General features: G+C 35.7%; 1 protein-coding gene across 6 annotated transcripts in view; it reads right to left on the bottom strand.

Annotated features, from left to right (window-relative positions):
• The window catches only part of LOC121441864 (nucleolar protein 4), a 356406-nt gene that overhangs the window by 205898 nt on the left and 123348 nt on the right, over positions 1 to 27160 (bottom strand). For all 6 annotated transcript variants that reach the window (XM_041643194.1, XM_041643188.1, XM_041643189.1 and 3 more), the window contains 3 exons: positions 23662 to 23773; positions 22633 to 22745; positions 9484 to 9616 (listed from right to left, as the gene is read on the bottom strand). In XM_041643194.1, coding sequence (XP_041499128.1) covers positions 9484 to 9616; positions 22633 to 22745; positions 23662 to 23773 — 358 coding nt within the window. The remainder of the gene's footprint in view (positions 1 to 9483; positions 9617 to 22632; positions 22746 to 23661; positions 23774 to 27160) is intronic.

Here is a 27160-nt window from a genome sequence, read left to right as displayed (position 1 = left end):
TATTGTTTATAGTTGTATTTGGTTTAGTTCTGTCTTATTTAGACAAAAGGGGGAAATGTAGGATTAAGCAAGCCCCTTAGGGGGCGGGCTTGCCTTGGGCAAATGTTTACTTATAAATCGGGCGCGCAGGAGCCCGGGAACCATGGTACTGTAAGTCTATTTCTACATTAAAGCTGTATATATTTTTTACAATCTGCCTGCATTCATTTTACGTCAGTACACTATCCTTTGAGGCATGGCATGATCCTAGATTCAGATGGGAATACAAGGTATTTCTTTAAGTACTCATTAACATGGCAACCATATACATAATATGAAAGAGATGCTAAGAGGCAGAGCTTTAACTTGGGGAAAAATAGCAGACTTACCAACACAGCCTTACAAGAAAGACAAATGTAATAACCTTGAAAACTCATTTTAAGTAAATGCAGAATTAAGTAAATATGAGCTATTTTTAATATTTAGGATTTAGATATAAGGCAAATTTTTCTTCCGTCTGCTTTTAGAAACATAATCATCACTTACAAGGAATTTTAAATGATAAAATGTACATGTGCATGCAAGTGCACACACACAAATATAGCTAAAGGATTTAATAATCAAAATTGGTTAGAATTCATAGTAAATTACCTTCTAATTGCCTGCTCTTTTTTATATTACTCATATTTTGTATCTATTGCTGAAAATTATGATCTAATTATTTATAGAGCAATTTCCATTAAAAGTACATTCTAAAAGCTTCATTAGTTAAACTACCTTTACTCAAAAAATAATTAAATAAAATCATCAAGCAAATAATTTAATTTGGTATTAAAGAAACTTGATGAGAATAAAATGACAGCTTTGTCGTATTTTCAGGTATTTTAAATACAGAAATGTTTGGGATTTAAACATGGAGAACAAAACCACGTTTACAAACAGGCTTAATTTTAAAGCTAATTTTATTACATTTTTGTTTGAAAAAAAAAACTTTTAGTCCACACAAAACTTCCAGAAAAATCTTAAAACTGCTAAGTAACAGATTTTAAAATGCAGAAGAACAATCTGACTTACATCAACAGGAGAATCTCTAGGGAATTTGACATTCAGACTAAAAACACTTTTAATAGGTTTTCTAATTAAAACTCAACATCATAAAAAAATTAACCACTAAATTTAATTTCCCACCAAGTATAGTTGTACATCATTCTTATTAAAACCATGTTTTATTAGATTTCCTAACTAAATTAAATGTTGATCAGTAGATGCATTTAATACGGTTTATATGCCTTAAAATTCACAAAACTACCGTATTTAGCCAAATTGGATGCAGTTTTAGTCAGGAGCCTATTTTACTGAAATGTCTCTTTCAAACCCATTGAGCAATAGAAGAGGATTGCACATAAACACTGCATAGCTATATGTCATCTCCATAAGTGTGTGTTCTCAATTTACATCCAGTGTGTCCAATTTTCAGCAAATAGTCCCAAATGGACTGAATATTTCCTAGTATTAGAGAGGCATTTTCATAAATTATAAAAGAACCCATGGCAACTGCCACAAGGAAGGACAGAGCTGAACCCTACACAACCTCTCCTTCTGAAAGAAATTTAGACAGTGTTGGGTGGAACAGCGTTTGTGCAGGAGACTTTGCACTTGCAGTGGCTGCCATTGTGGAACTCTGGGGTAGCCCTGGAGAGCTGGAGAGAAGTAGGTTGGCAGCACTGGCTCCTACATGTCCATCTAGTTTGATAGGTCTCAAAAAACCTACACAGAAGCTCAACAGGCTCTAAATTTTACGATAAATTTTAATGCAGGAGATTTATGCTGTGAGTTAAGCACACAGTCTAAACTGGGATAGAAGAAAATGTAGGACCCGATTTCCTCTCTCTCTATTTTCTGATTCATCATGCAAGCAGAACATTCTATTTTTAATCCACACCATTCACACTTCCCCAGGGCTATTGTCATTCTACTTGTATAGGTATTGCTACTAACTGAAATGGAAATGCACGGAATTTCAAGTACTATTTAATTTGCTATTCTTAAAGGTCGGGCTACTCTAGAGCTTTAGAATGGACCAATTGTAGTAATATGAATGGCAGGGCTGCGTTCCCAGCACCCCGGCCACCTGCCCGGCTAGCTTATGCCCAAAATAACAACACACAAACTGTATTCATTTAAACACTGCTTGGCCCTTTAGCTCTAGCCCTTACTGGCTAATTCTGATATCCCGATCAACCCATCTCTAATAATCTGTGAGCACCGGTCTTACCGGGAAGATTCTAGGTCCATCCTGGGTCGGAGCTGAATCGCGTCTGCCCGGGAGAGAAGAGCATGGTGTCTCTCTGGGGTGTCTGCTCCCGAGAGGAGAGCTGTGGAGTCTGAGCTCATTTCCTCTTCCTCCCAGCGTTCTGTTCTGTTTACTCCTCCCACCTATCTTCTAACCAATGAGGGCCAAGCAGTTTCTTTTTATTTAACCAATGACCTTCCTCCATCAACCAATGGAATGGGACAATTTCATATAGTTCTGACACCTTATGTTTATTTTTATATTATCTAACCACTCCAGTATTCAATTCACATGTGGAATGGATGGGGATGATTAACTCCTTGTCCCTTACTCTTGTCCACAATCCACTTAAGGACCAAACAAACAGTTCCTTTTTAGAATTATACCTCTGAATAGTTTATTTCCTTTTTTTTTTTTGACTACCCAACACTAAAGTACTTGTACTATTTAGGATGTATTTTATGAAATGTATGTATTTGAGAGAGGCCGAAATCCCCAATAAGGAAGCAAATTGACTCAAAGAAGCTGTTTATTATAGAAAAGAAAAAAGCTGAAAACAATATAAAATATTTAAATAGTTTTCTTAAGAACATATTTTAGGGCTACTATTCTACATTATTATTTGGGGGTAATGTTCTCTTATTAGTGTGTTACTATAGGAAGTACTCATGTAATGCCAAATAGCAATTCCAGTCCTCTAAGAGAGACTTGTTGAGATGTGCTCATCTAACAAGGCCATACAGTGCTTAGTGGACTTTGACCGGATTAATTTTTCCAGAGGGTGTTTATAAGAGATGCTGAAATCTCAGAAACTGTCCATTTACACATGAGCTCAGTCTTATAAGCAAACTCTGTCTTCTATTCAGAAGGAAGGAATTAGAAACACTAGATTCCAAAAGTTACTCAGATGTTTTATTCCCATAATAACCTGGGCATAAGTAACACAAGATATAATGGTTAATCTTCATGGCTAACTTGACTAAGTTTAGAATAACCACATAGACAGACCTGTGTGTGTCACTGGGGGTATTTCCAGAAAAGTTTAACTTAAAAAGGAAGAACATTTCTGCATGTGAGCAACACTACCCTGTGGGCTGGAATCTCTGATTATACAGGAAAAGGGAACTGAGCATAGAAAGTCATCTTTCTCCGATCAGCTGCCTTCTGCCACATACCTACCCCACTAAGATAGACTAATTCCATTCTACAATCTTAGGAGATAATACAATGTGGCCAGTTTATCATGTGATAATGTTACTGCAATGAGAAACTAACTACTTCAATGAAGAATAAAGCTGATTTTATCTATTTTTTTATATATATATTCTAGGGGCTAAGATTTCATTATGTAGCCGGGACGGGTCTTAACTCTATATTCTCTATTCTTAATATTTTGCATACTGAGCAGCAGATTTATGCCACCACTCCTCACATAATATATTTTATACTATCATTTAACTATTTTTTCTGAAGTTAATATTCCTAATTACATCTTCTTAGTAGAGACTTAGATAATAAGTCACATTACAATTTATTATATATAATTAACCACGATTGTTGTAAGATCACATATATGCATATATAATTACATATGTGCTTTACAGTATAGTGCTTGTATTTGAATTAACCACTAAAATCCAATGTAATGTTTTTGAATAGAAAATAACCTGACCAGTTTGAATATATCAAAAGCATTTTTATAAAGCACATATTATGATGAAATATGAAATTTTAACTCTAGTCAATGAGTCACACATTTCTAAATGCTAACAGAATTATCAAATGTATTATTGAACAAAAATTATGGAATATAAATATTTTACATGTTTTAAAATCTAATTTTGGGTGGAAGTTGAGGTGACTGTTGAAAATGAAACTGCATGTTTTTTTTCTTTTTCTAGACATTTATACACACACAGATACTGTTAAAAAGTTGTTGATCCAATAATGAAATAGTCATGAGTGACATAACCTTCAGTAGATGGAAGAGCATGTATGTGATGGTGTTCCCATAACATCACATCCTTCAGGGACATCATAGCTGCCTTCATTTATGGAAGCACACCAATGTTCACGCAATGGTACAGTCACTAGTGACATATTTCTGTGGATGTGTCCCTGCATGACTACATCAAACCCAATACCAAACCCAATTTGCCAAAAACAAAACAAACAAACAAAAAAACCAAAGAACAACAACATACCCCCTACTTTGCTACATTGGTTCAGACATAGCACAGTCACAGCACATAAGGACACTGTGTTCATAAAGTTACTGTCCAATAATAGGAGGTGTTAAGAGCAGAAATACAGATTTTCTGTTGTAAACCTTCAGTTTTAAAGCCGATTAATATGAAAAGCGGACAATTATAGGGATTACCTCAACTTTTTTTAACATCCTTTTTAGTGTTTTTTAAGGAGAAATAAGTGAAAAAAAGCAACAACTCACCGTGACTACAAAAAGAAAAATCTGTTGTAAAAATTTTGAGTTAAATCGGGTACAAATATCCACTTACAAAAAAATATATCAGAAGTAGTTCACAGTACAGTCTTTAATTTAGGAAACCAAGAAGATTGCTTTGACCCTACCAACGAGAATCAGATGCATCATTAAACCGAAGCTTCAAGACTGCTCCCAGGGCAGCTACTCTCGTCAGCTATACTGTACCAGGCACCCTCAGAAAGCAAGTGTCAGACACTTTAGGCAAAATAACAGCCCAGAGGAGGAAAGGTAGTTTGCTGTTGCTCAAGGAATCATAGAGTCTGAGATGTAAAGGTGAGGAACTCACAGGGTGGCATTTTTACCTGGGATCTGTTTAAATGGCTTCCATAGGATAAAAGTAACAAACAGGCAGTCTCAGAATCCAGGAGGGAGTGTATGTTAGCTCTGGAGATGTTTCCTGAAACTCTGAACCACAGCCATTGCAAGCCCAAGCTGTATCCCTGGCCTACAGAGCAACTCTGAGGACCACACGCTTCCTCAATTTAAGCAAACTCAAATGTAAACAAAGTCTTTAGGTGAATTTAACCCAAAAATATTTTTTAAGCCTATTAAACTATTTAAACATGGAAACATGATTTCTTTAAACGAGAAATAGGGGTAAAATGTTTCCTATGCAAAGGCCATGATTTTCACATATTTCTTATAGTTTTTTTTAAGTCAGAGTCTATGTATTTTGTCTTTACTAAGTGAGGGAAGCAACATGGCCTGCAAATGAGCCAAAGAAACTATTCTACACTGATCATGAAATAAGTCTCTCATAAATTCTTCATTCAGTGTCTGTTTTCTTGAACTTTGCTGAATTATCTGACCCAGTGCAAGACATTTTCCTGCCTGTCTTCCCTCTCTCCAATATATCAGAATTTGATGACTAGATTGCAAATCTTCCATAAACAGAGAAATTAAAACAAAATAGAAAGGTGTTAATTTTCAGTCTTCATTTTATATGATGCTCAAAAAAGACATTATGTAAACCTGCTCATGTTACAATTTCTGGAATTTCAAAAAGCCACAGCATACTACTTCAGTCTCTTCAGCAAAGATTCTCAACTTGATGCTAAAGGAAACGAACAGTTTGCTCTAATTTTTAATATTGTTGTTTGTTCAGATTTTAAAAATGACCTTGGTTAGGTTTTAGTGGATAGTGAGGCTGAAACAGGAGGACCAGAAATGTGAGGCTAGCCTGGACTACATGGAATCCTGTTAAAATGAAATAACACGCAGAAAATACAAGGACAATAAAAGATTTTAGATCCAGTAAAATGAAAGTTTTAGCCAATTATTAAATAGGAGTTTATATCACTATTTCTCCCAACATTTTTACACATCTGATTTATGGGTACAGACAAAGGAGCTCTCTGCAACAATACAAGAGTATCCTTCACTGTCTGACACCACGTGCAGTTATTTAAATTTAAATTATATGCTATTCATATTGAAATGCTCCCCACTCAGACTAGCCATCTGTTGAGTCCACAGTATGGACTGTGACTGCCATATGGAGCAGCACAGTCCTAGAATATTCCCATCCTCAGAGATGCCCACTGTGTCACACTTTTTACTCTTTTTTCAAACTTTTTTTTAAAACATCTCCCCGTGCTTTCTCCTCAGCAGCAAGATTCTGCTTTGCACAGAATCTAGCTGTTTGTACCTGTAGAACTGTTTGAACTCTAGCCACAAAGGATGTCTTTGTCATATCTGGAGAAGTCACACTTGTCTCTAGGGGGAAACATGTGACAAACATGTAGTCAGTAGCTGTATGGTGCCTGCTAGAAATCTGCCCAGTGAGTCAGGGATCAGCAGTGTGGAGGCTGAGAAGCTCTGCCCTATAAACTCTACACTGGACTCACAATGGGATGCTCGCCCAAAATTAGATTAGCTACAACACAAAGACAATCCAAAGACTAATATACACTATCCACAAGAAAGTAATATATCCCAAACAAACCTAGACTTAGGACCTAAAACATACAGTAACTTTAAAAAGACACATATTTTAAAATGTTATCACTATAAATTCTTATTTTTAAAGAGCAAAATGGTTTCTCATACAAGCTAGATAGATCATTTTCACTTCTTCATATTATATCTTACATGAAAGTTGGGGCTATGACTTTTAAATATTTATTTATTTGCTTACCATTATACACAAAGATACACACACATGTATGTTGGCACACACAATATTTTATAGACACATTCCAATGCACACACATATACAAATATATAATCTTGTAAAAGAAGGATAATTAGGTATGAATGACATAAGATAAAGAGCATACTATAATTATAAAATACGATAAAATAGTACAAGTATATGTAAGTGTGTGTTTGTGTGCACATACACATGCATATAGGGGTATAAGTAATTACACAGTGTGGTGGTAGCATGAATTACTTAGGAGAATTCCATCATCGGGAAAAAGATATGGAAATATCTAAACTTCATTTTGCAAACCATAATTATGCTAGAAAGCTACACCTTAATTATTTAAATGATAGAACATGTAAGAACTATCTGAAATGGAGCACATGACAGGAAACTCAGTATGAGAAGACTTATGAATTAATAATTCTTGCAAAACAGAAGAGAAAGGGTAATAAATGAGAAAGTAATGTAGTTTCATATGGTAATGAGTTCTTTGAAGAATATTAACAATTAGGGGATAGACAGAGGGAGGTGGACCTTAGGCAGATGTCTTTTTATAGACAGCAGGTCTTGAAAAAGAAAACTGAGGATTCGTGTGGGTGCAAATGTTATTGGAAGTAACATTAGTAGATTCCCTTTCCCAAGTGGTGAGTATGAGGACAGAGTTAAGGAATACACCCATCATCTGTGAGCAGAAAGTGGCCAGGAGCTCACAGAGATGACAGGAAAGCAAAGGTCTCATTATCTTGCTTTCAGGTCAAGATCCTAATGATGTATGAGGAAGGGGGAAACCTCTCATGTTCTAGAAGGAGAGATGACCCCAAGGAAAACTCAATGGGTAGTGTGAGCCAGAGCACTTAATATCTAAGAGGAGGGTTGGAAGGAGGTCAGTGAAGATCAACCAAGGTTCATATGCAGCAGGCATCAACACACAGCAGTGTTTTCCCCAGAAATAACACTGGATGTTGTTCCATGCATCTTATTAAATCAGTATAGGTTTTCATCACAGGAATTGTGTCCTAGCAAAAGATCTACAACTGGCAATTCCAATTAAGAAAGCAATGACTTTTTGTAATTATGTATACAACTTTCTGCTTCCATTAATACCCATACGCCAGAGGAGGGTGCCAGATCTCATTACAGATGGTTTGGAGCCACCATGTGGTTGCTGGGAATTGAACTCCAGACCTCTGGAAGAGCAGACACTGCTCTTAACCACTGAGCCATTTCTCCAGCCCCCGACTTTTTGTAATTAGAGGCATCTCCCTGAAATGTACATTCTCTAAAATTATATATAAAAATGAGAACATAAACAGGTAAATTGCATTTATTACAGTATACATATATAATAACTGATATATGCACATGTGATGCTGGCATCATTGAATATCTATTTATTTTAGAACAAAGTGACAAGAATTTCTTTATAGTTTTTTCAAATGAAAGCCCTTTTTCTTAACAGCTCCTCTACTGTATAGCAAGTCAGACATAATCTTGAAGTCACTGACAACAGTCTCTTTCTTTTAATCATGATGATGTGATTTCCACCCCACTTATACACTTCTAAAATGAGGGAAAGAGAACTCCATGTTGGGGACATTTGCATATTTAACACAAGGGATATCTTAAGTCTTTCTGATGTCGATTAAATTTGAAATCATCCTGAAACTCTGGGAACTTTTAAAGATATGTTTTAATAACAAGTTTCATCAAAAACAAAAAAATCAACATAAAAAAATCAAGAAAAGATTTTTTCCTAATTACTGATATAGTGAAAAAACTTACCAGTCGAAAGAGTCATGTAAACATAGACTGAACTAATAAAACAATTAAATTATCCAGTTTCTGTTTACACAATTTCATTTTACACCAGCTATTATATTTACTTGTATCAAATTTGATATTTACAATGACAGAAATCAGAGTTTTTGAAGTTTTTAGAGCCTAAAGCACTGACTTTCAGTTGAATTTTCTATAATATTCAGATTTGTTTCCAGATCGACAGTGGGAAGAGTTAGGAATCTTCCTGAGATTCTGGGATAAAAAATGACAGTCTTCACTTCCTTCCCTTTAGTCAGGAGCTCAGAATCAAAGCAAAGTAAATTTTCCCTACAGTATCACTATCATGAGATTGTCTTTTAATATATGGTCCGTTATACCTTTATATTTAGGACTAGGTTGTTAGGTCAAAGAAAGTTTAATCATCTTTAAACTCTTGATTTACTCAAAAGTAAATGGTAATATAAGAAACCATCATGATAGACATCCAACTACTCTCCTGCAGCACATTCTATATTTGAGAAGCAAAACAGGAATGTGCTTGGATTTCATAACATCTTTTTATAAATCAGTCTAACACTTTAATTTTGAAAAGAGTACTTAAATCTAAAAATAATAAAGTGGATGACATAACCCGAGTGCCCAGAAAAAGTCTCCATAGAAACAGATTTTTTTAAAAAAATGGACACAAGAATGAAGAGGTGGTTCTGATTTTAATAGATTCTTACTCATTGCTAGGCTTCAATGCTTTGTTTATTCATTTGTTCGGTATGAAAGGCTTACCATCTTGCTGGCCATGGAGAGTCTGGGGACTTTGCATTCTTTCTTCCAGATTCGAGCTAAGGTCAGAGTTCACGGCTGACATCCTTGTTGAATCACTCATATCAAATTCATCACTTTCTATAGAACTTTCATCCTGAAATGGTTTGAAAATATAGTTAGGCACCAAAACATGTAACTGTGTGCCAATAATTATTCTGTCTGTGTGCTCAATGAGAGGCTTGATGGGAAACCTCCTTTAGCCAATGGCCTTTGAGAGGCTGGACTAGGTTGAAGAGTGACTTTGGGATACCAAAAATTGCAGTCCTGCCTACTCGTCCCTCCTCTTTTCCTGTGCTTCACACCTAATTGTTGGACCCCCATTTCTGTTCCGTGAGTTCCTTTTTTTAAAAAATATTTATTTATTTATTTATTTATTTATTTATTTATTTATTATGTATACAATATTCTTTCTGTGTGTATGCCTGAAGGCCAGAAGAGGGCACCAGACCTCATTTCAGATGGTTGTGAGCCACCATGTGGTTGCTGGAAATTGAACTCAGGACCTTTGGAAGAGCAGGCAACGCTCTTAATCACTGAGCCATCTCTCCAGCCCCTTTTTAAAGAAAGAAAAACCTCAGTATACTGTATTTGGATTAGCTTGGAATTGACTTGTGTTCCCCCCATTTGACATGTTCTGTGTCAGAGGTTACCCAGTCAGTAATCATCAAGTTCTAAATGTGGTTCTCACTGATAAATGTTTGGAACAGTAAATGATGAAATCATTTCTCCCTTTAAGACTTGTCAAGGATTTTGAATACATAAACACAGCATTATGCACGGTACCATTGTAAAGGTAGAATAACGTGTTAAGAGAAGAAGCAATTTAGGAATTAAGCCTGAACATGAAAATAAAAATGTTCTTAATGAATTTGTCTTAAAAGAGGTGACCATAAAACATGATGGAAAAGAAAATGTAAGTTTTACTATAAACAAAATGACTCAGTAAAAATTATAAGCACTGATCATATAATGCAGTGATAATTTTTCATTAGCAAACAGAATGGACTCCAATAATAAACCATATGTATAGATTCAATGTATTTGATACAGAGAAGGAATTTTTAACATCTTTTACAAATGAGTATAATAGATGATTTATAGATGATAGAATGATAGATAGATAGATAGATAGATAGATAGATAGATAATTATTGAGGGTACATAGATGATAGATATGTGGGATACATCATGGATAGGTTGGTAGATACCAAATAAATAAATCATATGGTTATAGATGATAGATAAATAGATAAGATTATATATGGATAATAGGTGGTCCATAGAGGAGAGGTAAATGATTTATGTAGCTAAATAATACAAAGCTATCTTATAATCAGAGAGAACACTGAAATCACAAAAGGCATTCTAAATAACATGGTATAAAACTCTTTCACTAAAAACCAGGTCACAAAAATGTCTACCATATGGATAAGTCAGAAAAAATGTTAAGTATGAACAGTTAATGAACTGAGATAGGTATACTTTATTATTTTTGAGGATATCAGGTAATTACAACATTGCTCTATACTCTTTCTTCCCTCCAAACCCTCACATACACCTCTCATTGCTCTGTTTCAAATTCATGACCTCTTTTCCCTTCTTTTGTTATATGCATATATGTATGAGTATACACATGCAAGTTCTTAAGTGTCACCCACTTGTTCTGTATAATGTTAATTAGATGAATGTTTTCAGGATCTGATCACTTGGTATTGAGTAACCAATTGGTGTGTTCTTTTTTAGGGAAGACTATTTTCCCAAATCTCCACATTCTTGTAGTTTTTGTTTAGGATTGAAGTCTTGCAAGCTTCCAAAGGAGGGGTCAACCAACAGTCCTATCCTGCTATGACACCTATGAGCAAATCAACTATCAGCATGACATGGTGCTGTAGGAAGTCTTACAACCAGTGGTAACCCACCCACTGGGGTGTGGCTTCTTATACTATCTAAGCCATTGTAGAGCATGTGTTTGCCCTCTTTCTGGTTGCTAGATTTGGGTTCTGTTCTCCGTTCAAGCAAAGGATTCTGATTTATGAGTTTACCCCTAAATAAATAACCAACTATTTCTCAGTTCTGAGCTAGAGTGGTATTTCTTTTAAGCATCCTTTCACATTTGGCACCCAACGTGGGGCACAAATCCATGACACTGAGATTAATAGTCTCATGTTCTACCGACTGAGTTAGAATATTGTATGCATGCATGCTTCTGCCTCTGTTTAAAACATTTTTATATGTTAATATATTTATCATATTGCAATGTACATTTCCAACTCTGATCAAGATATATATGCATTTTTTGCAGTTTGAGGTCATTGTCCTCACTTGTTGCACATTTGTTTATTGTATAATATTCTAATATGAGGTCTTAGTCTATAAGTTATATAGGTATTAAGAATTATTGATCAATAGTCATCTGTCATACTTAAAGTTAGACTAATCAGGTTTCTTAGATACATAAAAGATTATATTCTGCATAGATAGGTAATCTTCAACCACTTGAAAGAGCTGAAGAATATGGCATTTAAATAACTTAGGGTTTTGTTGAAGTGAGACACGATTGTTCCTGGCAGCACCGATCTATTCCTGAGAGAATGTTGAACACCGAAGACACACCACTTGGAGCTTGTTTTCTTCTTGACAAAACTGGCTTTTGGGCAAGGAAGTGCCTATGCCTCAACCACTGACAAGATACATAGTTTCCAGAAATGGATCAGCAGGACTGTCAAATATTGCCAAGGCAGGGTAAGACAGTTTTGAAAATTTTCCTGCCTCTGAAAATGGTCTGTCAGTTATTCTAGGCCTTAGCCAAAGTTGGTTACTTCAACATTGCAAATGACACTTTGGGTGATCTCCCAGGTAGCCAGTTGTCTCTGTCATTTGTTGCACATTTGGAAAGTTGCTTGATTGCACTTCCTGCTTACTTAAGTAATATTATTTCCCTTCTTGGATCTTCAATAGGGTTGAAGACTAGATAGTTGTAGATACTTTCCTCTCATGACTTGGCCAATTTATTTATTAGACTAGTTAGGATAGAATAATTATTGAATATATTTGTTCTTATTGTACATAATTTTGCATTAGGCTTAGAACGCTCTTATTTAAACAAAAGGAAGAGGTGCTATAGGAAGTCTTACAGCCAGTGGTTACCTGCCCACTGGGCTGTGGCCTCTTATACTGTATAAGCATGCCATGCATCAGCTCTCTTTCCAGTTGCTGGATTCAGTTTCTGTTCTCCCTTCAATCAGAGGATTGTGATTTTTGAGTTTACCCCTAAATAAATAACCATATATTTCTCAATTCTGAGCTAGTGTGGGATTTCTTTTAAGCATCCTTCCCCAATGCAGTCAGTATGTAGTAGTGGCATACATACTAGCACACTAATGAACAGCTCCTAATTGGACTTAGAATCTACTTATCAAAAGGAAAAAAACACGCCTGGTACTGGAACCCAAGCTAATTACTCAGTGCTACTGAAGGCACACATATTGGTAGGGGATCTATACTCACTAATTTACTAAACCAGCAGAATTCCTAACAATAAGTATAAACATTTGTCCTTAAACTACAGATAAGCATAGCCATCACCACCCATCAAGAAAAGTTCTCTTAGACAGTAGGATGCTCAGCTCCAGTTTCACTGAAGCAAAGAGCTTGTCCTTATACTTCAAAGTAATTTCTTTGCTGATTACAAGATGCTGTTGGTTTTATGTAGTTTCAAAAAGGAAATTAAGAACTTTTCCTATTCAAAGAAGCTATTTCTTCAACCTTGGGATACTTCAGATTTCATGGTTACAAGGCAAGTATTTTACCAATTGAGCAACTTTTCCAACTTTAATAGATGTCTTTATAAGTAAATATTTTAAATATTCAGCATTTATTATTTTTGCTGGGGGCCACCATTGTACACCCAGAAGATAGTTAGCATGAACCCTTTGCCTCCTTCCATCATGGGCGTCTGTCCTGAGGATTGAACTCAGATCATCAAGATTGGCAGTCAACACCTTATACCTGCTGAACTATTGTGCCAGATTAAGTATTTCTTATATATAACACAAATAGCTAATGAGATAAAACTATTTCTATAGGATTTATGGACATGTAAAATGTGTGCGTGTGTTTGTATAAAGAAGGGCAAGATGCAAAGTCTTAATCGTGTTCCCTGTTCTGTGAAATGACTACAAAAAATGCTAAGCATTGTAGGTAATCAGTATAAATTTATCATCATTAAATGATACTTATCAGCATATTTTTTTAGAAGTTTGGACGAAAGATTAACAAACTTTCTTGTTAAATGTACTATTTCTTAATGTGGCTTCAATTGTTGTGAATAAAGACCATGAAGAAAAGCAAGTTGTGAAATGAAAGGATATGTTTAGCTCACATATCTCAAGTCACAGCCCACTGAGGAAAGTCAAGGCAGGAACCTGGAGGCAGGAAATGAAACAAAGACCATAAGAAACAATGCTTACTTGTTTGTCCCCCATGAAATCTTAGTTTGTTTTTTTTTTCCCTATATGAGCCCACAGTGGGCTGATCCCTCTCACATCAGCCATTAATCAAGAAAATGCCCCACAGGCTTGCCTACAAGTAATCTGATGAAGGCATTTACTAAATTGAGATTTCTCTTCCCAGACATGTCTAAGTTTGTGTCAAATTGACAAAAAAAAAAAAACTATCAGCACATTTGCCACACAGTTTTGCTCTTTAAAAATACTAATTTTAAAGTATTTGTTATCATTAGTAAATTAACAATAGGAAAATTTGTAATTTTCTTTAACATTACCTTATGAAGTATAAGTGGTTTATCATAAGTCTTGTTGTCAAATACCAGTTTTACATACTTATACAACCTGAATAAATACGTAATTATACAGCCTAAGCTAAAAGCATGCACTCATTCTATAATTGTATTCCAATTACTTTCCAATTCTTAACTAAATTATTCTTTTTAATAAAATAAAATTTATAGAATTTAAAGAATTAAGATTTATAGAATCTAAATTATTTTTGTCAGCATGGAAATAAATTAAACTATAATCAGAGAAAAACAAACGATTTCTAAGTGTTAAATTTTTAAAAGAAGCTTTTCTGAGACTACAAAGTGTGATTGTTATTATTATGCAGTTGTTTCTCCAGGATCATTTTTAAACCACTTGTGTGAGACTTTCTACACAAGCCTCTGCTTGGTGTTGTAATAAAACCGGGGGCAATCATTCAGGGAAGTCCATTACATATATTATGGATTACATATATTATCTACCTAAATATACTTGAAAATTCATCTCCACATTTCTGAACATGCCTTTTCCCTACTCACAAATTCCAGGCCAATGTCTACACCATAATAAATAAACAACCCAATTGCTACCATACAGGGCAGTGAAAATTTCATAATCTTTCATCATTAGTTTTGGAAATTTATCCAGTCATTCACTATCAGCAATAGTATGTTAAATATCCTAATGTTCAAACTTCTTCCTGTATTGCATCCCTGAAACTTTCTAATCAAAGCAAAGAAATGTCTTCTAAAGATTTTTGATTATTATTATTTTCTACTCTGTCTTCTATACCCATAATTTGGAGGTTAGATCTTTTTATGCTATCATAAAATTTCCTCATATTCTGTTAATTTTAAAATTTACCTATCTTAAGAGAGACATGCTTTGAGTGTGTCTAGGTTAGCTAGATTTGTAGAGGGAGGTCACCAAAAAAGAGTCAGCCACACAGTCCTAGGTAGGCTGCCTAGGCTCCAGTGAATGACCTTACATTGTTGCACATAGTGGCATCACTAACTGAACTCAGTGGGTTTAAAAAGAGGACGTGAAATTGGGAGTGTGTTTGGTTTGAATATATGTGGCCTTTATAGACTCATTTGCCTGAATGGTTGGCCCAGATGGAGTGGCATTATTAGGAGTAGGTGTGGCCTTGTTGGAGGAAGTGAGCTCCTGTGGAGGCAGACTTTGAGGTCTCACATATGTTCAAGCCATGACCAATGTCTTAGTCTTCTTCTGCTGCCTTTGGATCAAAATGTAGAATTCTCAGCTCCTTCTCCAGCACCATGTCTGCCAGCATGATGCAAAGTCCCTTCACGATGATAATGGACTGAATCTCTGAAACTGTAAGCCAGCCCCAGTTAAATGTTTTCCTTTGTAAACTGGCCTTGTCTCATAGTCACACTGATAAATATCTCGAATATCACCATAGAACCTTCGTCCAGTGATGGATGGAGATAGAGACAGAGACCCACATTGGAGCACTGGACTGAGCTCCCAAAATCCAGTTGAAGAGCAGAAGGAAGGAGAAAGTGAGCAAGGAAGTCAGGACTGAAGGGGTTGGTCCACCCACTGAGACAATGTGCCTGAGCCAATGGGAGCTCACCAAATCCAGATGGACTGGGACTGAACGAGCATGTGATCAAATTGGACTCTCTGAATGTGGCTGACAGTGGGGGCTGACTGAGAAGCCATTGATAATGGCACTGGGACTTGTTTCTATTCCATGTACTGGCTTTTTGGGACCCTAGTCTATTTGGCTGCAAAGCTTCCTAGGCCTGGATGAAGGGGGAGGGCCTTGGACTTCCCACAGGGCCGGGTGTTCTGCCCTCATACAGGGAAGGGGAGGGAGGAAGAATGTAGGGGAGCAGGAGGGGAATGGAAGAGGGGGAGGAAGTGGAAATTTTTAAATGGAAAAATAAAAAATAAATAAAAATAAAAAGAGTTTTCTTTATAAGAGTCTTGGTGTCTCTTCACAACAATAAAAACCCTAAGAGAGAGGGAAACAAAGGAATACCTGAGGGGAATTGTGAGGCAAAGGGGACAAACATAGTCAAAATGCTTAGCATGTTTATATAAAATGTTCTAATAATAAACCCTTTTAAAATGATTACAAGAGAGAATCATCATGGAGCTATGCATTTCTCTTTTTATTTTTAAGAATTATGAGTTAATCTTATTTTCATTGACCTAGATATTAAATGAAATGTTCTCATACCATCCGGACTATTGAATCTGCTGAGATAGTGTAATTGAATGTCATTGAGTAACAGAAAGCATTTCCATAGAAGTTCATTCTGAATTTTTCATCCATGGAATAATAAGAAGTAATAATTTATGGCAATCCACTAACTTTTAAGGATTATATATACTAAATATGTACCTTAAATCTACTTACCTTATTCCTCTCTAGGCTAGATCATATCTTATATCAACTATTTTAAATCAATAACAATAATTAAAATGCATGTGTTATGAATGAGCCAGACATTGAGCTCTAATATCAGATAAATTCTGATTTAAGCAACTTATCTGTTTTGTTAGGAAAAACCCTGGATTTTTCTAGATGGTAATGGAACATGAGTCAGTTGTAACTATTAAACCAGACAGTACAGATGAAAGCTATAGAACAGGTTCCCTGTTATACCTCATGCAATGCATTCATTTTAAATGTATGGATCCATTTATAAAACATTTTAACAAAACCATAGCAAAGGACACTACCCTCGACCCGGGGCAACTACACTTCTGTCTGCAACTCAGCCCCTTTTTTTGACTCTTTTTAAAACTTCATCACACACTAAGAGCTCATGCAGAGCCCATGGCTATTTCACTTACTTGATCTTTACTTTCAAGATGGCTCCTCCAATGATCTAACTTCCCAGTCTTTAAAGCCAGGTTGCTCCCATAATCATTTATTGTACATTCATCACCAACAACTACAAATGTATAATCTCTTTTTTTGAAATGTTATTGATTAATTTGGTTGATCAACAGCTTCATATATGTATATAATATATTCTGATTATTTTCTGCTTGTCCACACCCTCTGTTATCCCCTTGCCATCCTTATAAGCCCCTTCCCTTCATCACATCCTTTTCCATCTCCAGTGACCAGGGTTTGCAGAACATGGTTGATGCCATTGTATATGACCACATCTTTTATAATACTTAAGTGACTGGTTTCAGTTTTCCCTCCACTATTCGTGAAATGAACACAATCGTAAGCATTCATTTAAATTACCTATATAATGTATCTGGTCATGAATCAAATGTCCTCACTGTTCACCATCTAAATTTCAACTTCTCCATTTTTTTTCTTAAACTTCTGACAACTTCTCCAACAATCTTACTCTTGCATCCTTTATCACTAAAGAACTTGGAGTAAATAGAGAAATATTTCACCAGACTCCATCACCACTCACCTACCACTATCTGATACCTCCTGTCTTTGGTCCGTTCTAAAGAAAAATCTCCCAGAGCAAGAAGAAAGATATGTTGCAGGAAGCAAAGCTGGAAGACCGGGCCATTCACATCCTCTAACATTGGAGATGGAGCTACAGGATTTAATATATTTCCTGCTATGTTCCAGTTCTGCTTTGGTCCAGTTTTCCAGCACTATGTGCAGATTCCTCCCTTCTGGTAATAACTATTCTGTATCATTGTATGTCGGCAGTATGTAATTAGCTTTTTTTATTTTATAGAAGCTTACAATTAAGAGATTGCCTTGAGTCTCAGAACAGACTTTGGGCTTTTAAACAGTCTTGAGACTAAAATACTTTGTGAAATTTTGATGTTAGACTAGAAGCATTCTATATTAGTATATGAATGAACATGAGCCTATGGGCCAAGAACCAGATTATGTTGGTTTGAATCAGAAAGTTTGAATACATAGCTCCCATTTGGTGGTACTGGCCACGTAGACTTAGGACGTATAATTTAGCTAGTGGAAGTAAGTAATTGGTGGCAACATTTTAGGTTTCAAAGCTACATGCCATTCCTACTGCACTCTGCTTGGAGCTTACAGTTAAAGAAGGAAGCCCTCAACATACTGCCTACTCCTTGACTCACTCAGCCATCATAGATTCTGAAACTATAAGCCAGAAAGAGCTTTCTATAAGTTGCCTTGGCCATGATGTCTATGACAGCAATATATTATAACTAACAACACATGTCATTTCTTTCAATTTTGCTCAAATGATGCAATCTCTTTATTCATTTGATCATTCATTTTTTTCACTTTTAGGGTACTTGTCATTGAACCCAGGACCTCAAAAACAGGAGGAGATGAGTTCTGTACTACTGATTTGCATTCTGAATGGATTTCTTTTTGAGCTTCCTTTCTTCTTTCTTTTTTACAGTTTAAACATCTTTTTACTTGCCTAGTCTTACTGTTTATTTTCCTTATTGTCTTTCCCTCTCACTGGAAGACATGCTTCATAAATACAAAATTTTTGTTCATTGATTTCTAAGAGTACCTAAAAGGTACTCAGTAAATACAGGTAAAATTAATGGATTAATTCTTATTAAAATTTAAAAACAGATTACAATCAAGATTACCTTGTTTGAGTTTCAGTTCAGTATGGCTTGCTTATCTTATTCAATTTCTCAAATCTGTGGTAGTTATAGTTTTCTAAAATTTGGTAAATACTCTAATAACAAGTAATTTCTTTGACTATTTTAAAACAGTATGCATTCAAGTTAATAATATCAAACTGTGATAAGGATAATTTCCCTAATTATAATTTAAATGCTCTGCTTTTTAGTTCAAACATGTATTATGCTTTAGAGTCAGAAGGACTCAGAATATGTGGGCTGAGGTTGGCACAAAGCTGATCATAATTGGAGCACAGAAATAAGCTTATTGACCTCCATATTAGTTTCCTACAAATAATTTGGCAACTGTAGCATTTCTATGAAACGTTATTTTTTTCAATTCTGTAATGACCATGGTGTCAGTTGTTTCATTCTTAGTAACAGACATAAGAGACACATTTTGAAAATCTGACTTTGAGGTCTTTAGTATAATGGCATTATTATGGTTAACTCAATCATTTATTTTTGGCCACTTGGTAATATTTAATGCAATATGTCAACTACAGAGATATTCTTAGAGAGTGAACCACAACTATATGGAGGAAAAAGAATGCTGTAGTTTCAAAAAAAACTTTGTCAAGTACAGTGAAAAACAAAAAGACAGATTAAATTTTATGAATAAAAGAGCCCAAAAGTAATTATAGTAGACTTTGGTCTTATTTTACAAATAATCTAGTATTTTTAAAGTAAATATTTAACCACATTTCCTTTTACAGGGAATGTTCAAGGAGGGAACTTATTAGCCTGAAGGTCTGTTTCCAACATAGACAATCTGAATGTTTCTTCTTGTCAGTAGTGATGACTAGTTGGTGTAGGAGGTCCTTCTGCTTGTGTATTTGCTTATATTGGTTAATGAATAAAGAAACTGCCTTGGCCTAGATGATAGGGTGGAACTTAGGTAGGCAGAGAAAATAGAACTGAATGCTGGGAGGAAGAAGGGAAGAGAAGAGACACAATGGATCTGCCAAAGACCAGTTAGACTCTTTCCCTGGTAAGCCACTGCCACATGGCGATATACAGATTAATAGAAATGGGTTAAATCAAGATGTGAGAGTTAGCCAATAAGAAGTTAGAGCTAATGGCCAAGTAGTGTTTTAATTAATACAATTTCTGTGTGGTTATTTCGGGTATAAACTAGCTGGCTGGCCAGGACAAACAAGTGGTCCTCCCCTTACAACAACTAGTTAATGCGGATTAACTAAATTCATACAGTGTGCTGATTGCCTTTACTTGTTTATGAAAAATACAAGTAGCTTACACACACACTCATACATAGATACACAGACAAACACACATACATTCATACACAGGCACACACAAAGACATACCCAGACAAACATGCAAACTCAAAAACACAGAGATAGACACACAAACTCATAAACGCACATGTACATATATACAAACATACACAGAACACACATGCACTCCCCCCTCCACAAACACAAATTCTTTTATCAAAATAAGGACTAGAATTCTAGAGACTACCAATAAATACAAATTTGGAGTCAGATATATGACAGTACATTGCTAGATTCAAATGGAATATAATAATCTGATGTGGGTGTGTCATATATCAATCTGTTGATTTAATTGGTTAAGCAATAAAGAAACTGCTTGGCCCTCATAGGTTAAAACATAGGTGGGAGGAGTAAACAGAACAGAATGCTGGGAGGAAGAGGAAGTGAGCTCAGAGGCCATGCTCCCCTCTCCCAGGCAGATGCCATGAAGCAAGCTGCCAGGCCAGACATGCTAAATCTTTCCCGGTAAGACTGATGCTACACAGATTATTAGAGATGGGTTGATCAGGATATGAGAATTAGCCTTTAAGGGCTAGAGTTAATGGGCCAAGCAGTAGTTAAATGAATACAGTTTGTGTGTTGTTATTTCGGGACATAGCTATCAGGCAGCTGGGGTGCCAGGGACGCAGCCCCGCCGCTCTTATTACAACAGAATGGTGCCCTAATTAACGACGCCCCCATTCAGCAGGAAGCAGTTTGGAGAGAAATAACTGCGCCCATATTCCCAAATATTGTTTATAAATGTTCTTTTACATTTAAAGGGGGATATGATATAGGTATAAATAATTTGCATTAGCATAGATTTTGCTTAGTGATTTAAATTTAATGTCAATTTTGTTATATGTATATGTATTTCTGATCTTGATTAAGGTATTGTGATTATGTAGTTCACTTAAAAATGTAATGTATATAGGTTGTTAATGGATAATCAATAATAGTCAAGCTTGTAGTCATGTTAGTTAAGATTTTCTAGATGAACATAGATATATTTTAGATATTCTTCATATTTTTAAAAGATTATAGAATATGGCATTTTAAATGTTTTAATAACTTAGGACTTTTCATGACAATGAGACACTCTGCTCCTGGCAGCACCAATCTACTTCAAGAGGACAATGGGCATCGAAGAGGATCCTTATGGAGTTTGATAGTCATTTGGGCAAGAAATTGCTCTTGCCTGGACTATTGCATAAATTGGACACAGAGAACCCACAGAGAGAGGACTACTGAACTTGCCTAAAGGTGAGATGATCTTTCGGGGTTCCTGATTCATGAAAGAGTCTTCAAGACATTCTTCAGGACAAGAAGATAGTGACTGCCTTTGAAATTTCCTGCTTCATGGAAATGTCTGCTGGAAACTATGGGACTGTAGACCGAAGATGGATGCCCCAACAGTGCAGAGAAACTTTGGGTGACTGTCCAGGCAGAAAGATGTCTCTGTCATTTCTAGAGTTTGAAAGTTGCTTATTTTTTGTTTGCTTAGGTAATATTGTATCTTTCTGGAGTCTTTAATGCAGTTGAAGAAAAGATAGATAGTTATAGTTGTTTTCCTTTGTTATGATAAAAGATAAAATAGATATAAATATTGTAACTGTAATTCTTGCTTGAAAACTGTTTTGTTATATGTAATTTTGCTCTGTTAAAGTTAAAGCCTTCTTTTTTTGTTTAAACAGAAAAAGGGGAAATGATGTGGGAGTGTCATATATCAATCTGTTGATTTAATTGGTTAAGCAATAAAGAAACTGCTTGGCCCTCATAGGTTAAAACATAGGTGGGAGGAGTAAATAGAACAGAATGCTGGGAGGAAGAGGAAGTGAGCTCAGAGGCCATGCTCCCCTCTCCCAGGCAGATGCCATGAAGCAAGCTGCCAGGCCAGACATGCTGAATCTTTCCCAGTAAGACTGGGACTGAATCAACCCAGTAAGAGATGGGTTGATTGAGATTACAACAATAATCTGAAACATGAAAATGTCTGTAATAAAAAGAATTGTGACAATTTCTCTCTGAAAAATGCAGATGTTTAAACACAATATTATTAAATAATAATTCATAGGAAAAATGACCTATAGAGATGTGGCTGAGAGGGACATGATTGAATTGGAAATGATCTTAAATTGATTTTTCAGTTTCTCACAGAAGACAGGTTCAAAGGTTCTCTGTCCTTGGCTGCTTTCTGGGTAAGGATACTCAGGATTTGTCACTCTTTGCCAAGACCGCCTCAGTGGTGATTTAGTAAGAAAAAGGAATCTATCTCACACAGCACTAAGGAAGATGGACTCATCCAGGGATACTGCGTCCTGGATGGGGCACCTTTATACCCTTTTGAAATCAGTGAGGCACTGGTGACATTTCTTTTCATTAACAATATAAATTACAGCCTTCACTTGGCACCATGCTCAAACCCATAGTGATAGGTGATGCAGTCACAGGTGTTTCTGGTTTACCTCATCTTGTTGTGAGTTTAGCAGCTGCAGCTTCATGTGCTTCATGTACGCCATGGTGATTGGCATGTTGTAGTCAATCATGCTGGTCACCAATGTAGGAGGCTTCCCATTATCTGCAACAGAACATTTTAAGTCCATGATGAATGTGACACTGTGTTCCAGCTGCAACTTCAGGGTGAATAAGTGCATCTAATTAAAATATAGTCTTCAGTAATTAATGATTAAAAAACTCAAAAGCACTATAGATGAATGGTACAAAATATAAAATGCAAATTTCTACAAACTATGTTGGCCCAAATCAACAGACTGAACAAATCCACTATTCCTTACTGTAGAGTAACTTTAAATATCCTGAATAACAATAAATAAAACTAACATGCTGGTTAAGTGCTTAAAAAAGTATTTCAGTGAATAGTTGTGTGTGTGTGTGTGTGTGTGTGTGTGTGTGTATGTTTATGTGTGTGTGTGTATTACTGGGATACAAAAGAAATTTGCTTTTTATTTTTTTCTTTCATTTAGGAGTTAGGCTATCTTCTACCACATGGAAGGATCTTAAATATGCCTATAAGATTAATCTGGTTATTGAGAAATATTTTAATGCTTAACAAAATTATCTATATAATTCAATAAATAGAAAAGTCAAGTTATGTTTATATAAAAATTTTAATTGAAGGCATTTTATGTAGTCTATAATTTTTTTCAAAAAAGGTATTCTATAGACTGGAAAAGTTATTTATAGTATTGAACTTTCTTGCTGAATATATCTAAAATACCAAAAAGTAGTACCATCGTGGAAATTAAAACAGTGTTACAAAAATAATACTTGTACTGTTGAAATTTCATTCTAGGAGTGGATCCTGGATTATTTTGTAAGTAGGTACACAGGATACACTGCTCACAACTTGAAGAAATGAGATGTTATGACTTGTTGAAATGTTTCGTTCTTCCCCCTTTTTATAAAACGTAAGGCATAAATTGATCATATGAAGAAAAATGACTTCAAATCTCACTATTGGGCACTGTGGCTACCTTTGTGGTCGGTTCCATCTGGGTTCAAGTGCATTCTTTTTTGACACTCGGAACAGCTCATTAGAAATCTTGTCACCGCTTCTCTTGGTAGGAAGGCGTAGCTCTCTGAAATCTGAAATGATTCATAAAACATCAGTGTTATTGTAGGAGCTGACTGAGCAAGAGTCCCCAGACATAATCACTGTCTTTCCCAATAAGACGCGTTATTCCATAATGGCGGTAAGCACAATGAAGGCATGCACGGCAAACCATGCATCATTTCAAGAAATATCTTTCCAGCTTGATCAGGTGACTCTTAACAACAGCCAAAAATGTCACGTGAATGACAAAGCATTGGCTGCATCTGGGTAGATATGTGCTTTTTGTTTCTTCATTTCTTTTAGAAAAATAATTGCAATATGCAGAGATTCTTGTGGATTTATAGCATTATTGAATATTGCTCTTTAAACTCATGCATAGCAAGATTAAATTTGGGCTCATTTCATCCATACATTTTAAAATTTAGCCCCAATGTGAGGCAATGAACTTTGGATTCTGCATACTGATCATTTCTGCATTATTGCTTTAAAATATTTTAAGAGAATAAGCATAAAATTCATATATATACTATAGCAGTTGATTATCCTCTCCACAAAAAATGACACACTTGGGAATGAGCTTGGGCCACCTAGCTTATTTATTTTATGTAACTTTCATAATTTATGTCTAGAAGAGCTCATATTGCCAGAGTAGTATTTCCTACACTCTATACAAACCTTATGTTTAGAACTATGATCTTATTTTAAGGCAGCAATTGATACTCCTGTTATGATGACTTGCTTAACATTAAGTTTTTTATGAAAGTTTTTCTCTCACCAAAGCAGACAACTCTGTGATGTAAAAATGTAGATTCTAGGCCTTTCTCTATGAAAGCTAGTGCTGACTCACAGTGCTACTGAAAGTCTGATGCCAGCAACTCGTTTTTTCCCAAGAGTTCTACAAAACAAATGAATGTTCTACAAAACAGATGATGATGTCAGTAGAAGGAACAACTGAGCTATAAATTTGATGCATACCTTTGGGATCATTTCTTATGGGTATGGTTGACTATTACAAACACTGATGTATTTCAAGTTAGTATGAAGGAGAAGGAAATGTGTAGCCAATCTATCATTGAAAGAACGTGTGTGCCTATTCGCTTGCTCACACAGAGGTGAGTTTTGTTGCTCCATGCCACAGAAGGAGCACATCATGGAAGAAGCAGCACACGTTAAAACCCAATACTGCAAAGCTCATGCTTTTGATTTGATGCCTTAATCAGTAGTACCCATTGACCCTTACAAAAAAAAGCATGAAACAGCTCTCTAAGACTTGCTCAACAAGAAAGAAATTGTGCCTGATACTGGAAACCTAACTACTCATGCTAGTGAAGTCATGGCTACTGGAGGAAAATTTACAACCACTAACTTACTACACCTGCACAATCCTGACAACAATTTAAACATTTATCCTTATACCCACAGATAAATATAGTCTGAACTCTTCATCAAGGAAACTTCTTTTTTCAACACATGGAATCTATTACAAAAACCCACAACCCATCAAAATGCAAAGTTGTGAATCCCAGTTCCAATAAATATATCTACAGAATACTCCTAAGACAACATTGAGGGAAAGGAGGTGGAAAGACTATACTAGTCAGAAAATCAGGACTTTGTTGTGAGATTGTATCTCCTCCAGTAACATCAGAAGCTATACTCATTAAGTCTCACCAACATGACTGCCCAAACATGGGCTGAACAAGATAACACCAATGAACATGCTAAACTACATGGAGAACATACCAGGAGGCCTGTACCCTACATGAATAACTATAGACAATTGAAGAAAACTGGGCACAGGATAGGTGGTCCCCCAGGAAAAAACACACAGACCACAAAAGCTGCTCAGGCATATGAAGTGAAGACCCATGGAAGGTTTCACATCTTTTATTTCTTAAACACCTACCATCGCTACTCCTTTCCTGATCTCTTCCAAACCAAGCCCCCCCCCCAGGATTTTTAACAGAGATATCACCAAGGAAGAGAAAGAAGAGTGCCCAGAATCATCTCATCATGGAAAACTATACTTGTTTAAACAAGAGGCCGCCATTCAAGACTACTGCACTAACATAAGAGAATACTACATGGATGGGACACAGAAATAGGAAGAACACTCAATGGGGAAGGTAGGAACAGCAATTTCATGCTTCCGTGTTACAACTATTCCTCAAATCCATGTATCAGAAATTAGCAAAGGAGATCCTATGCATAGCTGAAGGAGAGGAAAGTAATCATGTGACCTCAGTTTAGAACTGGACCTCAATGGCCATCGTACCCTCACACTCCAGAATACATTGTTTTACATGTGACCAAAATTGAGTTGTAATTAACTTAAAATAGCATAACTTTGAAATATTCTGTGTAAGCTGCTTAGGAACAGAAAAATATCCCATAGCAAATAGACAGTTTATAAGATCCAAGACTTGACTTCAAAAGTTATCAAGTCATAAATGAAGATGGTTTATGAGGAAGGATCTTTATATTATATGACAGTTGGAAACAAATAAAAAATCCAGAGTAAATCCTTACTCATAAAGAATTATTCTAAATGGAAATGGACTAAGTTCTCCAACCAAAAACCACAGAGGGCTGAATGGTAAAAATAAAGATAAAATCCATATATAAGCCATCTATCCATGAAAGATTTCTATAAAGAATAAAATGAATGCATACAGAAAATGAATATGTCTAAAATATGCAACTGATAAGCAAAAAAGGTATGTGGCATTATCTGTATTATACATAATAGTATTGCCACAAAAATCAATATAACATTATAAAGGAATTAATTATCAAAATGATATAATGACTTTAAGTATACACACGTTCAACACAGTACCTAAAAATATAAAGGAAGTAGTAATATAGCTAAAGAGAATGGCAGACAGCAATAGATTTGATGGAGACTTGAGGTCTAGGTCCCTAATGGGTACCAGACGTATAGGAGTTCAGGTCACTAATGTGAAATCCTTCCAAATGCTTTAAATCACCTATAAGTTACTGGCACTGCTTTATACAGTTTAATTGTTAGGCAGATTGGGAGTGGGTGGTGCATGTTTTGGGGAGAAGGTGTAGGCATATTTCTGTGAGTTCAAGGCCAGCCTGGTCTACATAGTAAGGTCCAGGCCAGTCATGGGTACATAGTAAGACTATCTCAAAACATAGTCCATCCTTTTCTGAAAAGAAATGGAGGAGGAGAAGATGGGGCTGGGGCAAGATGTGTGAAAGGGAGGGCATGAAAGGAGAGGAGGAAAGAGAAACTGTGATCGGCATGTAAAACAAACAAAACACAAAATAAAGATAAAAGCTAAATGCTTCACGAACCATTGTCTAAGAATTTGGTTCAAACGTAAAATTTTACATGTTTTTTTATCTATTGTTGTTCAATCTATGAATGCAAAACTTGAATAAGTGGTGGG

This window comes from Microtus oregoni, unplaced genomic scaffold (assembly GCF_018167655.1).
Source record: "Microtus oregoni isolate MIOR12 unplaced genomic scaffold, Mior012 000082F_ref0000272, whole genome shotgun sequence".
Taxonomy (NCBI): Eukaryota; Metazoa; Chordata; class Mammalia; order Rodentia; family Cricetidae; genus Microtus; species Microtus oregoni.
Note: the sequence above shows the minus strand (reverse complement) of the source record. Positions and strands in the feature narration are given on the sequence as shown.